The sequence below is a fragment of the Pochonia chlamydosporia genome, chromosome 7, assembly GCF_001653235.2.
Source record: "Pochonia chlamydosporia 170 chromosome 7, whole genome shotgun sequence".
NCBI classification, from domain to species: Eukaryota; Fungi; Ascomycota; class Sordariomycetes; order Hypocreales; family Clavicipitaceae; genus Pochonia; species Pochonia chlamydosporia.
The window spans coordinates 963,042-978,774 of NC_035796.1; the positions used below are offsets into that span (position 1 = coordinate 963,042).

Consider the following 15,733-nt stretch of genomic DNA (forward strand, 5'->3'; position numbering starts at 1 on the left):
CAAATTAGTGATGAGTGTCACTGATATTGGCCACGACCATCGGTAAGGTGCTCAGCGGCAGGCGATATGGACTGTGTCCCCTGACACAGGGTTTGGTGAGAATTGAAGCAATCCGATGCCTCAGCATCCGTCAATTCGGCAAATGACCGCAGTAACCACCTCCCATCGTGTGTTATCCAAGAGGGCTTCGGCCATGGTCTCTACATTGACACGTTCAATAAACGAACCGTGCTTACATTTAAGCTAGAGTAAAATGTGCTTTTTGCCGTGCGCCCTGCAGAAACCCCCACAACCAAGACGTATGAAATCGACTTCGTTGAGCTGTTTGCCGCTGTGTTACATTGCCGATTCCGAAGCGGTTCTTCTCGACCACGAGAGACTGTCTGTCGGTGGAACAGGCGGCGCAGATATGTCAAGCGGTCTGGTACAAATGAAATCACTTGCATGTTCTGTCCATCACCGTGGTGGTGACAGGTACAGGTCCAGAACTGGTTCCCAGGGTACGATAACCGACTTACACAAGGACCTGCACATGCATGTCCATTTTGTGGCCCAGAAAAAACATCAATATGCAGATGGCCATCGTACGAGACATGCAAGCGGCAGAGGCTGCCAGCCGAACAAATGCAGAAGCGCGGCGCGACATGCTACGCAATTTAGACAATTCCCACCCCGGTTGTTGAATGCCTCTTCTCGATATTTTTGTTCTTTCTGTTCATCAGTAGCTGCTGACTGGTCCTGGTCGTGAGTGACACTCAGCCCCAGACACGAAGTAGGTTTGCCAGCTCAGAAGCGGAATACGAGCTTCAAGAGCTGGGCCAGTGCCGATCAGTTGCAACCTTGTGATCCGACTCGCTGAGCTGCTATCTGGAGAAGGGGCCAACACCTGGTCCCTTGCCCTTTGTCCATGAGCGGATCGCAGCAACTGGCATTCATTGGGCTGTTGCAGGCATGTTTGCTCCTCTCGATATGGAGAGTTCGCAGTTGCAGCGTCACGTTGAACATTGACCTTTGTCCGTGCTCAGCGCTATTATTGGACTTGAAGACTGCATATGGTGGCACTGGGTGCATGTTGCTCGATCCTGTTGGTGGTTCATGCGGCTGGAAAATGATTTACAGTCGAGCTGCTGCGGTCGAGAATGTCTGGTCCAGTCTATTAGTGACTGCAGTAACGTAGCTTTGATGTCTTTGTTGTTGAGTTGAGGGCGTCAGGCCAAGTCGAGACTGCGGCATTCGTGATAGTTCTCGGTGCGGGTTTAATGTCGGGCCAGCCCATGTAGTAGCGGAAAATTTTTCAAAGATTTTTCAATATTGTTTGCCGTTTGATATAGTAGGCAAAATATTAATACAGGCATCGTTGATGTGAGAGGTCGGGCTTGATGCGACCATCTGCTGCAAAAGTGGTGAGCAGGACGAAGTTTGGGTATCTGCATGGCGCACGGGTTGGCGGCCTCGTTCCGGCACTTCTATGGCAGGGGTCTGGTTCAATTGCCTGTGCTTGCCTCAATCGACCGCACAGAATGCTGTTGGGGGCTCCTTCCCTGCCTCAGTATTAGGAGGCTGGGCCTGGACGGAAGGGACAAGACCACCAGACAGATTGACAACTGGCTGGGGCTTCATTTCCTGGTACTCTGTACTTCACTTGACATTGATTCGATGTTGATGTACGGAGTAATGACCAGCCAGCATCGCACCACCACGGAGCATGTCAACCAGGCTGCATTGCGCCCAGATCTCTCAACATTGAACATCAACATTGACCGAATTGGCCCCAGCCAATAATCAATGCCAGCAACGAATGTCCCGTCCAGCCAGCATCGCCCCAACCTCCCCAGAAGCGGCAGTAGAACGCACCAGCCCATTCAACCTCACAATGTCTGGTTCAATGTTGGCTTTTCAGCCCTAGACTGGTGGGCTAGACTAGACTCTACTGGTCGCCCACTATCTCAGGAAATACGAACTCAGTGCTACGTCATGTGCTTGGCTGACATCCTCGCCCACCAGACTCCATCTTGCCTTCCCACCAACATCGTCAGGCCAGAATGTCCGCCTCTTGTACGGAACACACGGACGGTGCAGTATCCAAATGCAACCGCAGGAAGGGGCAGATGTATTTTTGGTTCCCTCTCTTTGCCACATGAACCATACGGAAATCCCACGCAACCTTGACCCGTCTTGATGGCTGGGCTTGAATAACCAGGACAACAAACCCTGACATCGGTTGCTGGGCTATAAGTATGTGGCGATATCCCCTCCTCAAATGCACAACAGAAACAACCATCTCACAAGAATCCAAAGCAAACAATCTTCTCCATCCATTTCCACTTCTTGTACAAAGAAGAGAACTTTACACCGCATTTGCTCATACTCTACTCCTTTGCAAGCAGCATCAAAAGCAAGATACACCAGCAAAATGCTTCGCCTTCTTACAACGCTCCTCTTGGCCGGCGCTGCCCTGGCTGCCCCATCGACCCTGGACCTTCGCGCTCCCGAGAAATGCACTCAAAAGTCAACCAAGACCAAGGCATGGGCCGTAAAGGACTTTGATTACCACGCTTCATACATCTTCACCACACCCGCTCACCAAAACTCATGGGGCTACGTCAACTTTACTCTGGAGAACCCTAGCCTCAAGTATAAGGCTCAGTGCTCGGCCGCCTCCAACCAGTTGGACGTCTTCTTCTACGGTAACTTTGTCTACAACTGTACCGAGGACGTACCCGGTGATGCGGCCACATTTACCTTCTCATACCCCGCTGAGGAACTCAAGGTCAATCAGACATGGGCTTGTCCCGGAGAGGGCAGTCGCTTCTGGGCTCAGGGTGGTGCCAAGTTTAATTTGAAATGCACCGACAAAAGCTGGCAGAATCCTGACTGGAAGATGGGTCAGACTTACTCTACTCGCTTTATCAACTGCAACCACTTCGATGCTCCCGTTCCGATTGAGTCCATTCAAGCAATTGCTTAAGCAAGTTGGCGCAAAGTCGCCTTTGGCGCATGCAAATGCAAACACGAGAACAAGACAGCAACAAATACTTTTTGGAAACCACGACCTCGAACTGCCACCCTTTCCGACACACTTTTCAGAAACCAATTCTATAATTTTGCATACCAAGGCGCATACATAATACACATGTCGAATTTTTCCCGGCGAGAACCGTGGCAAATTGCCGACGGTCTGCGGATGGATGATACAGGCATAGGGACAGGACAAAAGTTTAACCACATGATTGCATGACACACTCCTTTACGAAATGATATGAATATTGATAATAGACTGGGAATGGGAACTACTGTGCTATACTCTAGTTAGACGTAGTCTCAATAATACGGCCACTGGCCTTGTCAGCTTACAAAGACCTGGTGCTCTCCCTTGGCTTGCAGAACATGCCTCGGGGAATATAATTGCGTGATAGTGACGAGTAAGGTTCGCATAACAGTCTATGAGACGCCGAGGCGACCCGCAAAGACTGTTGGCTGCATCACGCAATGGGCCGAGACACCACGGGCCATCCCGATGAGGTGGAATGGCACGAGGGCCGAAAATTGAATTCATGTTGGAGACGGCGGCATTGTGCAGTACTGAACAAGGAATGTACAATACGCATGTTGGTTTTGAGACAGGTCGACGAACTTGTGGGCCATTGGATCTGTAAAATAGTCTACTCCGTACCGTATGCCCACACTGATCAGATAACTCAAACTCCACGTGCCAAGCTCACCAAAACAATGCTCAACAAACCTGGACTTCCGAGTCGATCGCAACAATCAATCCACCATTTCCCATCCCCAGTCTCCTCAATATTCCAGAACATCTCTCAACCCCAATAGTTCCAGAAATCACCAAAGAAGAACAGAATATTCCATCACAGCGCCACCACAAGCTTAAAAGCATCACTGTTGCACCAAGTTTAAACCCCTAGTTCGAATTTGCACCACGCCAGCTCCTGATTGGCTAACCTTGCACGGCAGAACAACCAAAAAGGGCATCTCTGTCGATCGCGTCATCGGTCCAGTGCCGACACTCCAATTTTTTTTTTTTTACACATTTGTCTGCCTTGCTAAATTATGCTAATTAGAGTTGAGATGTGGCTTTATTGTTTCGATTTAGGATAATCATCATACAGGACGCACGGCGGATCTCTTTCTGAATACAGCCCGCATAGCATCGGCTCCAAACATGACAAACCTACCCTCCATCAACCAACCTACCATGCAAACCAGAAAAAACGTCAACCAAGGGGTGCGATGGCACCATTGCCTCCAGACCCGCCTAGGTGAACGAAGAGGGTCGAGGACAACTCTAGACGCATGCTTCTGGTGGGTTTCTAGCTTCGAGACACCCGCTTCGGTATCCACATCGTGGTGAGAAGGCCCGGACACCAAAATGAGGTGCTTTGGAGCTGACTCTTGGCTTCTTGGTAGAGGTGGGCAGGATTTTTTTCGTCTTTCATAAATACATGATGGTGTAGCGTTGTATTTTCCATTTTCTATTCCGGTTCTTTGTACTGAGTTTGTGTTGTTATTGCAGTTGTGGGTTTATGTGTACATCTGTATAAGTGATGTATCTTGATATCACCTCTTAACTTCACCATCCTCTTAACGTCGAAACTCCTCTTAATTCAAACACATACAACCATCAAAATGAGCCACGTCGTCGGAGGCACACGCATCGCCGACCCAGATGACACCAAGAAAAACCCAAGCGAAGTAGGCTCCGGCCCCGACACTGAAAATGGTAACATCCCCCCTTCCACCAAACCCTCATCAAAACTAACCACCAAAAGGCCAACTCGAAATCGCCCGCGAAAACAAACGCCAGATAGGCATCCCCTCCGCCGCCCTCCTCATCTTCAACCGCATCATCGGCACCGGCATCTTCGCCACACCGGCCACCATCCTCGCCCAATGCGGCTCCCCTGGCCTCTCCCTCATCATCTGGCTGGTGGGCATGTTCATCGCCGCGGCCGGAACGGCAGTGTACATGGAATTCGGGACGGGCCTGCCGCGCAACGGCGGCGAGAAGAACTACCTCGAGTTCGTGTACCGCAAGCCCAAGTTTCTGACCACGTCGCTGTACACGGGGTACGTGATCCTGCTGGGGTGGGCGGCGGGCAACTCCGTCATCTTCGGGGAGTACATCCTGCATGCGGCGCAGGTGGATGTCACGCGATGGAATCAGCGAGGCATTGCGCTGGCGTGTCTGACGACTGCGTTTTTGATCCACGGCACGGCGTTGAAATGGGGAATCCGGCTGCAGAATGTGCTGGGCGTGCTGAAGATTCTCGTCATTGTCATTATCATCATCTCGCCGTTGGTGAATCTCAAGAAGGTCAGGGAGAATAATACCTTCTCCAAGCCGTTTGAGGGGACGACAGGGAGCGCATATGGCATCGTCACGGCGTTGTATAACGTTATTTGGAGTTATGTCGGCTACAGCAATGCCAATTATGCTCTTAGCGAGACCAAGAATCCCGCTAGGACGCTCAAGTTTGCTGCTCCCATTGCCATTGGCACTATTTCCGTTTTGTATATGCTCGCAAATGTGGCATATTTCGCAGGCGTCTCAAAGGAGGAAATGCTCGAGTCGAAACGATTGGTGGCTGCCTCGCTATTCCGCAACATGTTTGGAGAGTCTGCTGAGCGAGCTCTCTCCGTTTTTGTGGCCCTATCTGCGTTCGGAAACGTCCTGAGCGTCATCTTCTCCCAGGGCCGTCTTGTTCAAGAACTCGGTCGCGAAGGCGTGCTTCCCTTCTCACGCTTCTGGGCCAGCAACCGTCCGTTTAACGCTCCGCTCGCTGGTCTCTTTGAGCACTGGCTCGTCACGGCGATTACGATTCTTGCCCCCCCTGCTGGCGATGCGTACAACTTTGTGCTCAACCTCATTTCGTACCCTCTTGCTATTATCAATACGTTTGTCGCGGGCGCCTTGATTCATCTTTACCGCAACCGGGAGGCTAGAAACTGGAACCCTCCCATCAAGGCGACTCTCCCTGTGGCCATCTTCTTCCTTCTCAGCAACATCTACTTGGTTGTGGCTCCGTTTGTGCCTCCTGAGGAGGGTCAGAGCGTCTACGAGAGCCTGCCCTATTGGATTCATTGTGTTGTGGGCTTCGGTGTGATTTTCGCTGGAGGTGTCTACTGGTTGGTCTGGGCTGTTATTCTTCCCAAGATTGGCAGGTACGAACTTGTGAAGGAGACGGTTGTTGATGATATTGATGGCTGGGAGAGGAGTTATTTCTTCACCAGGCCATTGGCGGCCAAGGGTGCGCAGGATCCTGACGATTCTCACTAATTTCTCAACAAGTTCAACATGAGACTAGTAATTCAACATAGCGATGCATTTGATTTCGATAATACCACTTCTTTACTTTATGTAGCTGCTGGCCAAACTACTGCTGTGATTCATGTGGTGACGTGAGTAAACGGTAGATTCCCTTTGGTTGGAGTACCTAGGCAGCTGGAGTCTGATCTTTGAAACAAACACAAACGGACTTAATGGGATAGAGGACAACATGATATGGAATAAATCTCAGCCCGGACCCACCATCGCCTGCAATATAGCATGCCAAGACGGCAGGCGGCTAAGGCGCAGTTCTGCCGGTGAACCGAATCTCCTGCCAAGACGGGTTGGTTGATGGAAGATGCCCGAACTGGAAAACACCATACCATTTAGACGTTGCATCGCAGCACATAGCATGACCTGAATGGCAAGTATTCGTCGTATCTGGCCAATTTCGACCGGCCCTCATTATATGTTGTTTGGGACACCTTGCTTGGTTGCGCATGTTCGAGTGCCGAATGTTGCCAATGATGAACGGGGATCTTTTGTATATTTAGTAGCCGATAAATTCCATTTTCGTTTAGGCGGTAGCATTGCTTGTTTTCGGGTCAACTGATATTTGGGCTGAAATGAAATACCCAGGGACTAAGTCGTCCAAGGCTTCATCCTCGCCTCGTCAACCATCGGTTCCATGATGGGCAACAGCCATCAGCATGTTTAATGGAGACCACAGAAGTTCAAACAATAGTGCCCTGGTAACGTCATTTTTTTGCGATGATCAAAAGAAGTTCTGGGGCTTTCCCTGACCTCCCTCATCAGGCAGGTGGCGTCTGCTCCCCAGTCCTCACATGGCTGATGTGCGTTGCGTTGCGTCGCTTTCCATTGCCTCATCGGCATTTGGACCAGGACAATCGTGACGAAATGCAAACAGGGCCAAAACGATACGTTGAAAGAGGCGGATGACAATTTCGTCCAGTAGACACAGGCCGCGTAATGCGAATGACTACCATCATCGTGCTGTGCAACGCAGCATGAACTTGACTAGGAATCCCTGGCGAGACATTGCTGAAGATTTTCGATTTCTACCCGAGACATGGACACAGACTGGAGCATGACCGACAAGGTGCTTGCGCCCTGCTTTGGTAAACCAAGGGATGAACAGCAGCAACAGGGAACACACCAGACTGTTTGCCCGTTCCACAATTGAACCTGATTGCCTGGTACCTGAAGCTGCGAGTTGGGGGGCAAGGGGTGCAGAGTCAAGAGTCCAGAGTCAAAAGTCAAAAGTACAGCAATGCCCCATTCACATTGTCTCCATTGTGCCCCACGAAAAGAACAAGAAAGATATGGACCCGCATGGAGATCGACAATTCTCTCCGTAAGCTTGAGCTCGTGTGATTCGACCATCCAGCAACTACTCCGTAGTTTTGTGGCAATGAGGCTCACTCATCATGAGTCTTTGCGATTCGGTATTGTCGACAATGTGGAATTCTATCAAGGGGAATCATGGAGGTCTGCAAACTGGAAGGGGCGATGGACTTTGCACGTCCCAAACGGGAACCAGTGAATCAGGCTCGGCAAATATCTTCATCATAAGGAAGGAGCTGTGATTCTAGATGCCCATGATCGACACTCACCATGCACAATACCTTCCTCTCCGGCCCTAGAAGTTGACCCTTGTGGGTTTTGGCCCACGCAGCATCACGCATAACCGCAAATCCCATGTTTATGGAGGAAAGCCCGAAGGCTACCGCCATGATCGACATCAAACATCGGAAGGCAGTGAATCCTGGTCGTTTCGTTTGGTTGGGTTGGGTTCATGTACACTCGTTGCACTCATTCGCCTATACCTTTCGGCCTTCGCATTGAAAAGCCTTGAGCTTCCCACCAAGCAGCAGCAAGCTCGTTTTGATCCGGCCTCCAAGCTACTCTTGAGCTCTCATTCTTTTACAGCTTCAGCATCATACTACCCAACATGCGCTTCTCTGCTGCCCTTTTCCTGGGGCTTGTCTCTCTGGCCACGGCCCTCCCCAGCCCGCCTCCTCATGACACCAGAGCTGTCCCGCCACCAAAGAGGTCATTTCGCAAGCCCGATAGCGATTGGAATCATGTAATCAGCGGAGCTGATGTGAAGCTTTCCAAAAACTACGGTGGCCAGCTTGCCAACTACAACCTCCGAGCCAATGCAGTTGACCCGGCCAAACTCAGTGTTGACAAGGTCAAGCAGTACAGTGGATATCTTGACGACAACTCCACGGACAAGCACTTATTTTATTGTAAGACAACTATTCCTGATTCTCCATATGCTATAAACGTGAAACTAATATTCCACAGGGTTCTTTGAGTCCCGCAACGACCCCAAAAACGACCCTGTAATCTTGTGGCTGACGGGCGGACCTGGTTGCTCGTCCATGTCTGGTCTCTTCATGGAGTTGGGACCATCTCACATTGATAAGAACGGACAGCTGGTTCCCAACCAGTATGCATGGAATAACAACGCGTCTGTTATTTTCCTAGATCAGCCTGTCAATACTGGCTTCTCATACAGCAACTCTCCTGTTGACACCACCGCTGCCGCCGCCAAAGACGTATACGCCTTGTTGACCTTATTCTTCGAGCAGTTCCCTCAGTACGCTAAACAAGATTTCCACATTTCAGGCGAATCTTATGCCGGCCACTATATCCCGGTATTTGCGTCAGAGATTTTGTCTCACAAGGACCGCAACATCAACATCAAGAGCGCTCTTATCGGTAATGGGCTCACCGATGCTTACACACAATATGCCTACTACCAACCCATGGGCTGTGGCAAAGGCGGATACAAGGCTGTTCTGGACGATCAGACTTGTCAGTCGATGCAGGATGCCCTTCCTCAGTGCCAGAAGACCATCAAGGCGTGCTACGACGGAGACCACAGCTCATGTGTCAGCGCCAGTGATGACTGTGACGGACCACTGCTCGGAGCGTTCGAACAAACCGGTCTCAATGTTTATGATATCCGAAAACAGTGTGTAGGTGGTGGGTTGTGCTATGAAGAAATGAACTATATCCAGGATTGGCTCAACAAGAAGGATGTCATGCAAGCCCTTGGAGTCGAAGTGGACAGCTTCAGCACCTGCAACAACCAGATCAACGGCGCTTTTAGGCAAGCCGGCGATTGGTTCCTACCAATCCAGAACAACGTCACCGAGGTTTTGGCCCAGATCCCAGTCCTCATTTATGCAGGCGATGTCGACTTCATTTGCAACTGGCTGGGTAACCAGGCCTGGACCAATGCACTTCAGTGGCCCGGCCACGACGCCTTCAACGCTGCCAAAAGCACTGAACTAAAGGCACCTTCTGGCAAGAATTACGGCAATATCAAGAACGCGCAAGGCTTTGCTTTTCTCCGAGTGTACCAGGCGGGACACATGGTCCCAATGGATCAGCCTGAAGGGGCCGTTGACTTTGTGAACCGCTGGGTACGGGGCGAGTGGACTAAGTAAACAGGATTCATTCCTCTTCCAACTGTATATACTCCTTTTGAATCAGCTCAATAGATATGATTATCCCACGACAGTACCATGATCGACTGTCTTACGGGAACGTATTCGTGTTGCATGAACATGGTGCGTGTCAGGTTAGCTTCTGGCTAAATTCCCAGATGCACAGCTCTGCGACATGCAAATGTTCAAAGCCCAGGACCTCATTAACTTTGTGCCCCTGAAATATATGGACACAGACGGAGACTTTTACCGAGGTGCCAATGCCGCGTGGTAAATCGAGTCTGTCTGTCGAGCCGGACAGCGGGTTCGTATTCGTATTCGCATATAGCTTCCAACTCCCGAGTACTCGCAGGACAGTAGGCAATCAAAATCTATACTACCGATGCAGATGGCAGTATATAAGTTCTATTGAACTCCAGAAACATTTCAAAATAGCTTGTGCTGCTGCTTCTTGCTTGAATCAGTTCCATACCATCCTCTTGTCGACTTGCACCATCATCGCACCCTCCCTCGTTGCAGCCACATCAACATGTCCAGCCAAGTCCTGCTATCAGCAAAAGATGCCAGAAACTCTGCATTCGATAAAGTCCTCCATGGCGGCTCGTCCGAGTCCCGAGGCGGCCTGCGAGCCATGATGGGCAAAGATCGAGAGGCCAACGAAGCCGCTGTCAAGGAATACTTCCAGCACTGGGATAACAAAAGTGCCCAAGATGAGACTGAAGCCGTAAGACAGGCTCGCACAGATGATTATGCCACTATTACCAGACAGTATGTGTGTCCCGTTTCTCGCGTGATCTAATCTCGGTGGTTGACTTTGGTTCAAGATACTACAACATTGCTACTGATTTTTACGAAAACGCCTGGGGCGAATCCTTCCACTTCTGCCGCTTTGCTCAAGGAGAAGGATTTTCTCAGGCCATCGCTCGACATGAACACCTCCTCGCAGCGCATACTGGTCTCAAAAAGGGCATGAAGGTCCTAGATGTGGGTTGTGGAGTTGGCGGTCCAGCCAGAGAAATGGTTAGATTCACAGGCTGTCACGTCACTGGCCTCAATATCAATGAATATCAAGTTGAGCGAGCGAAAATCTACGCCAAGAAGGAAGGTCTAGCCGATAAACTGGACTTTGTCCAAGGCGACTTCATGGTACGTCTCCTCGTCCCCCTAATTCGACCACACTAACAATACGTTTTAGAAAATGCCATTCCCAGATAACTCCTTCGACGCAGTCTACGTAATCGAAGCGACATGTCACGCCCCCTCCCTGGCAGGCGTATACCGCGAAATGCACCGCGTCCTCAAACCAGGAGGCACGTTCGGCGTCTACGAGTGGCTCATGACAGAGGCATACGACAACAACAACCTCGACCACCGCCGCATACGGCTAGATATCGAACAAGGCGATGGCATACCCCAAATGTTCAAAGTATCAGAAGGACTGGCAGCTATTCAAGAAGCTGGATTTGAGCTGCTGTACCATGAGGACCTTGCTGCTACGGATACAGGCTCCGCGCCGTGGTACTGGCCGCTCGGTACGGATTTGCGGTACGCGCAGAACGTTTGGGATGCGTTGACGGTTTTGAGGATGAATCGGTGGGGGAGGGTTGTTGCGCATGCGTTTTTGCATGTTCTGGAGGTGGTGAGGGTTGCGCCGGCGGGGACGAGGAAGACGGCGGAGAGTTTGGGTAGGGCGGCGGATGCGTTGGTTGAGGGGGGGAGGAGGAAGTTGTTTACGCCTATGTATTTGATGGTTGGGAAGAAGTCGGACGTTTGAGGGGGCTGTTTGGTGTGCTGGGATATGGTTGTTGTAAAGGGGGTTTGGGGGTGGCTTGCATTACTCGGTTGTGATTATGTAGATAAAGAAATAAGTTAATACAACTAGTGTTTATTTCATCCTGTCCTAAAAGTAGTAGTCTCGTTGCTACATAACGCCCAGTACAGGTGGCTACATTCATGGCTCTTGAATAACGTTGCCAGACCTCCCAGACTGTTTGAGGAGTTTGGCTTTGGCAGAGTTGCCTTTCGAGTTAACACGTTTGGTCTGCCGGTCGTTCCATTAGCAGCTTGACTTTGGGTAATGGCTTCTAAGAACTTACCTTGAGCTCTTTACGCGGATGGTTGACAATTCGTATCTTCCATGCGTCACCCAGAGTAAGAAGGGATTTGACAACTTGCTTTGAGTCCTACCAACTCCAGTCAGTCAAGACCGCAAAGAGTCACGTCTTCGAATACTCACCCTCAAAACACAACATACTTGGCTCAACCGGGCGTCAAACGATTCGTACGGCTCCTAGCCGCCTTCCGAGACGCACCAGTATGGTACTTGGGTGTCGCCTTGCTGTGATTTGATAGCCGCGGCCTACATTGGTTGTTAATCTAGCTCAACCAGGCCGTCTTTCTTAGCTACATACCACAATGCCCCATGAAATCATTTCAATGGTCTCGTCATCAGGAATTTGACGCAGCACCTTCTGCTGTTGATTTTCCACGGGTGGTAGTATGCTAGCAAGTTCCTCCTTTGTAGGTGTGAAGTTTTCCAGTAAAGTCTCAGTCAATATATGCTGCTGCTGGGCGTCCGACCTTGCCTGTATCAATCGCGTAATGATGTCGTCTTCTTCGTTCTTGGGCAACACAGCTCTCCACTCCAAAATGTAAGACCAGTCGCAGATGGCATCAAACACTCTGCGAACTTTTTCCTGATACTCGTCATCCGATTGAGGAAAGGTACTGTCGTTGTCTGGGGATGTACAGCCCAAGGTTTCCTTTCGATGCTGCTGTAGCATGGCTTCCAGTCGCTGTTTAACGGCTGTTTCATTATTAAACAGCCCCTGAAAAGTCCGGGATGAATGTCCCTTGCTTGTGCGGTACTTGGCTGCCTTCCGACCTGCCCGGGTGGTTTGAGCAGAGGCAACGTCGTGTCTACTCCTCCGCGCTTGGTGGATTTCAGCGGCATCTTGCACTGAATGGAGACTGTTTTGATGCTCGGGGTTGCCTGAGTGGTTCCCAATGCTGGTGGAAATGGTTCCCGCGAATAGAAGGCTCTCTTCGTATGGCGCTGCTGGGACTGTATTGTTCTCAACAAAGCTGGCAGTGGAAAATTCACCCTGGTCGTGGCTGCTCGGGACATGTACACCGTCCAAATTATCCTGTTGTCCGAGACCACCCATCGACTGTAGCGCGCTAAAAGTACTGCAAGACGGAGTTTTACGTTAGAAAGCATCCCATGTGAAGCTATGCCTGAGAACTGACTTGGTGGTTGCTGGTGAGTAAAGTTGACTAGGCAGGGCCAACTCCTGCTGGTTTAGATCTCTGTTGAGGCTCAAATTTTCGTGAGTGTTTGAGCTCTCAAGCATGTTCCCCGCGGGGACCTCGTTACCATCCTCAAACTGCTCGTCAAGAGGTTGTCCCGTGACCGAGGGGTCGAGAAGCTGACTGTGGTGGACGTTGTGGACGCTCAACCAGACCGACTGCTGAAAAGAATCCAATAGTTCCATTCCGTTGTCCATAAAGTAGGCACTAGTTGGATCCATACTCAGCGTCGTGAGGGCGTAGAGTGGGCTGCCGTGATGTTGTGATTGGGTCTGTGAATGTGGCATATCGATCTGATTCACAGCAATGCAGATAAGTTTACAATGTACTGCGGGAGGATGGGGGAATTCTCAAATAGATACCAGAGACAAGGATGGAACTAGACTTGCAAACAGAAAACGAAAGCTACTTCATCACTCACTCGTTGGTCGGATATCTGCATGGTTCGTCATGTAGATCGGGAGAGTACACGAGAAACACCTTTCTCATCTCAGCAAACGCGACCACAATGCCATAGCAGGTGGCTCTCATCGATATCATTTCCCACTTTTTTCAACCGTGAAATGGAAACCAGCAGCTGTTCATAGAGACTTGATGGTGTCTTTCAAACCTATGACAAGCAGTTTGCCACGTGGTTGTGGACTTCGCAGCTAGGCATCGAGACAGAACTCCTTTAGGCCGAAGACAAGACCGTTCATAGCCGCTTAAGAGTAAGCCCAAAATAACGCACTTCGTTCCGTTCGATGCAAACGCATTGTGGCGTACTCTATAGCTTTTTGGGATTTCCACACCTTGTTCAATAGTCAGACCGGGGTATATCCAGCCCTTTCCCTTGGCCGTTTCCATCTGGTGAATGAACATAGGTGTTGCCTAAACTCAGTAGCACATACGGATGTATGTGAAGTAAAAAAAGGGGTCAGGAAATCGAAGTTGGACGTCATAAAATCCTTTTCAGCAGAACTAGCTTTCTCATGTGTGGTGTTTGAGCCAAGGAGCTGGAGAACAACTGCTTCCAGCGCCACCTTCTTTGCATCTAGAAGGCGCGGCTAAAGCCAAGCATATGTACGCCACCTGTAACAACTTGGCATTTGTTCCTTGATTGAAGATGGAGTGGAGTCAACAGATTGCCGAATTTTCCACCCGCGACGCCCCCAGGTGGCACCCTGAACCTCATGTAGGTGCATGATTCGGGATTGTTAATCATCTGGAGTTGTCGTCTAACCGGCGAGCACCGTCGCTCAGCTTCAGCCATGTATTGCCCGTGCCCTGCGATTGTGCCCCAGAAAATGTAAGATGTCACACCGAGGCTCTGAATGTTCAGATTGATTTCCAATTTGTGTACACTCATGGACATTTGAACGCATTTTTATCGTCATGATTGATAATAAGATGGCTGGGGCATTGAGACCAGGTCTCACTGAGCTTGGCCGCAATGCAACATTGGCGGATGTATGGTAGGTGTTTTGTAGTCGAAGAATGTGAAGAGTAGTTGTACTCTACCTAAATACCTAGGTAGGTAGATGGTTCATCCGAGAGTCAATCGAAAAGATTGCGATGCCCGCGGAACCTGCCTTGCCCCAGGTTTGGAACCCACCTGACAGTTCAGTTGCTTAACCGCGGGTAGGACACAACATGCCATTGTGGGGACAACCTGGCTTCTCGTTTATCAACCTAACGATTAAGTTTGGTATTCAACAAGACCAGACCTGGCATTATTGTCCAGCCCTTGAATTTTGACATGGTTGAGCGGTCCACTTGCTCGTTAGCTGAGTTTCGCTCGAAACATGATGCCAAGCACTTATGTGTAATTTGTGGTGTATTCATAAGCGATGAATCGGACACTTGTTGATGCTCTCTTTTGTCAGCTCGAATACCGTCCGATCCCTATGACCGAGGGATCAACCACATCGGATGTGTCGGAACCCCAAACACAGAACAGTGTACCGCAGGCTAGGAAAAGCACTCTGCAACCCAAAGTTAAGTCGTTCTCACAAGCTAGAGTAAAGTGCAGTCAACGAAGTGTACGGCGGCAGGGGGCAGCAGGGCACACATATCAGCCGCAAACTAAGGGAGACAATGACAAAGACGGATTGCTAAGTCCGTGGAATACTCATGCCCCGCTTGAAACTAAAGAGCGAAAAAGGAAGGGGTTCAGCAAACGTGTCCAAGTGTGGGAAGTTAGGTGGAGTTTGAGAAGCCTGCAATTGACTCTAGTATCTGGACGAATGTGTTTGGTTTTGGGTTGCCATGACATGAGTTGGTGTTAGAGATTCTCAGATTGCGGGGTTGGAACGGGCAGTTGCCTTAGAAGGGACTGATATGGACAGTAAGCGGGTATCCTGACAGCCACAAAACTACAGGCAGGCGCGGACTGGGTTCCTTCTCTCCATCGCATCAATTGATGTGTCCACATGTGTGCTGGTCGCTTCAATGAATGCACATCAGCCTGCATGTGGCCTTTTCGAAAATCTGCTCCGTAACATGGTCGGTCGTTCGGTCTCGCTTTGCCCGTCGTCTCAGCACTTGCCCAGATTGATTTCACTCACCTCAGCCAAAACATGCCCGGTGGCTTCTGTGCCACCTCCACTCCCGGCCACATCCCCTGTCCACCCTCCATCCCATGCCATCCCATCCATGCCAATTGAATATTCCGCTG

General features: G+C 50.2%; 7 protein-coding genes across 7 annotated transcripts; 5 read left to right on the forward strand and 2 right to left on the reverse strand.

Moving 5' to 3' along the window:
• Positions 1-2,413: 2,413 nt before the first annotated feature.
• VFPPC_07178 (hypothetical protein) lies at positions 2,414-2,968 on the forward strand (the record flags this gene model as incomplete). Its single annotated transcript, XM_018286086.1, has 1 exon — positions 2,414-2,968. The coding sequence occupies one exon, from the start codon at positions 2,414-2,416 to the stop codon at positions 2,966-2,968; it is 555 nt and encodes a 184-aa protein (XP_018139860.1).
• Positions 2,969-4,644: 1,676 nt separating this feature from the next.
• Positions 4,645-6,295, forward strand: VFPPC_07179 (high-affinity methionine permease; the record flags this gene model as incomplete). The annotated part of the gene is made up of 2 exons (XM_018286087.1): positions 4,645-4,738; positions 4,788-6,295. 2 exons carry the CDS (start codon positions 4,645-4,647, stop codon positions 6,293-6,295), a joined length of 1,602 nt encoding a protein of 533 aa, XP_018139859.1.
• Positions 6,296-8,258: 1,963 nt separating this feature from the next.
• VFPPC_07181 (carboxypeptidase Y precursor) lies at positions 8,259-9,768 on the forward strand (the record flags this gene model as incomplete). Its single annotated transcript, XM_018286088.1, has 2 exons — positions 8,259-8,559; positions 8,618-9,768. 2 exons carry the CDS (start codon positions 8,259-8,261, stop codon positions 9,766-9,768), a joined length of 1,452 nt encoding a protein of 483 aa, XP_018139858.1.
• A 529-nt stretch (positions 9,769-10,297) lies between these two features.
• VFPPC_07182 (delta(24)-sterol C-methyltransferase) lies at positions 10,298-11,542 on the forward strand (the record flags this gene model as incomplete). Its single annotated transcript, XM_018286089.1, has 3 exons — positions 10,298-10,536; positions 10,593-10,914; positions 10,964-11,542. 3 exons carry the CDS (start codon positions 10,298-10,300, stop codon positions 11,540-11,542), a joined length of 1,140 nt encoding a protein of 379 aa, XP_018139857.1.
• Positions 11,543-11,719: 177 nt separating this feature from the next.
• On the reverse strand, positions 11,720-13,364 carry VFPPC_07183 (hypothetical protein; the record flags this gene model as incomplete). Its single annotated transcript, XM_018286090.1, has 5 exons — positions 11,720-11,809; positions 11,865-11,951; positions 12,092-12,127; positions 12,180-12,957; positions 13,018-13,364. 5 exons carry the CDS (start codon positions 13,362-13,364, stop codon positions 11,720-11,722), a joined length of 1,338 nt encoding a protein of 445 aa, XP_018139856.1.
• A 746-nt stretch (positions 13,365-14,110) lies between these two features.
• On the reverse strand, positions 14,111-14,431 carry VFPPC_18088 (hypothetical protein; the record flags this gene model as incomplete). The annotated part of the gene is made up of 1 exon (XM_022429745.1): positions 14,111-14,431. One exon carries the CDS (start codon positions 14,429-14,431, stop codon positions 14,111-14,113), a length of 321 nt encoding a protein of 106 aa, XP_022285157.1.
• Positions 14,432-14,906: 475 nt separating this feature from the next.
• VFPPC_16618 (hypothetical protein) lies at positions 14,907-15,344 on the forward strand (the record flags this gene model as incomplete). The annotated part of the gene is made up of 1 exon (XM_018294371.2): positions 14,907-15,344. The coding sequence occupies one exon, from the start codon at positions 14,907-14,909 to the stop codon at positions 15,342-15,344; it is 438 nt and encodes a 145-aa protein (XP_018139855.2).
• Between the last annotated feature and the right edge of the window lie 389 nt (positions 15,345-15,733).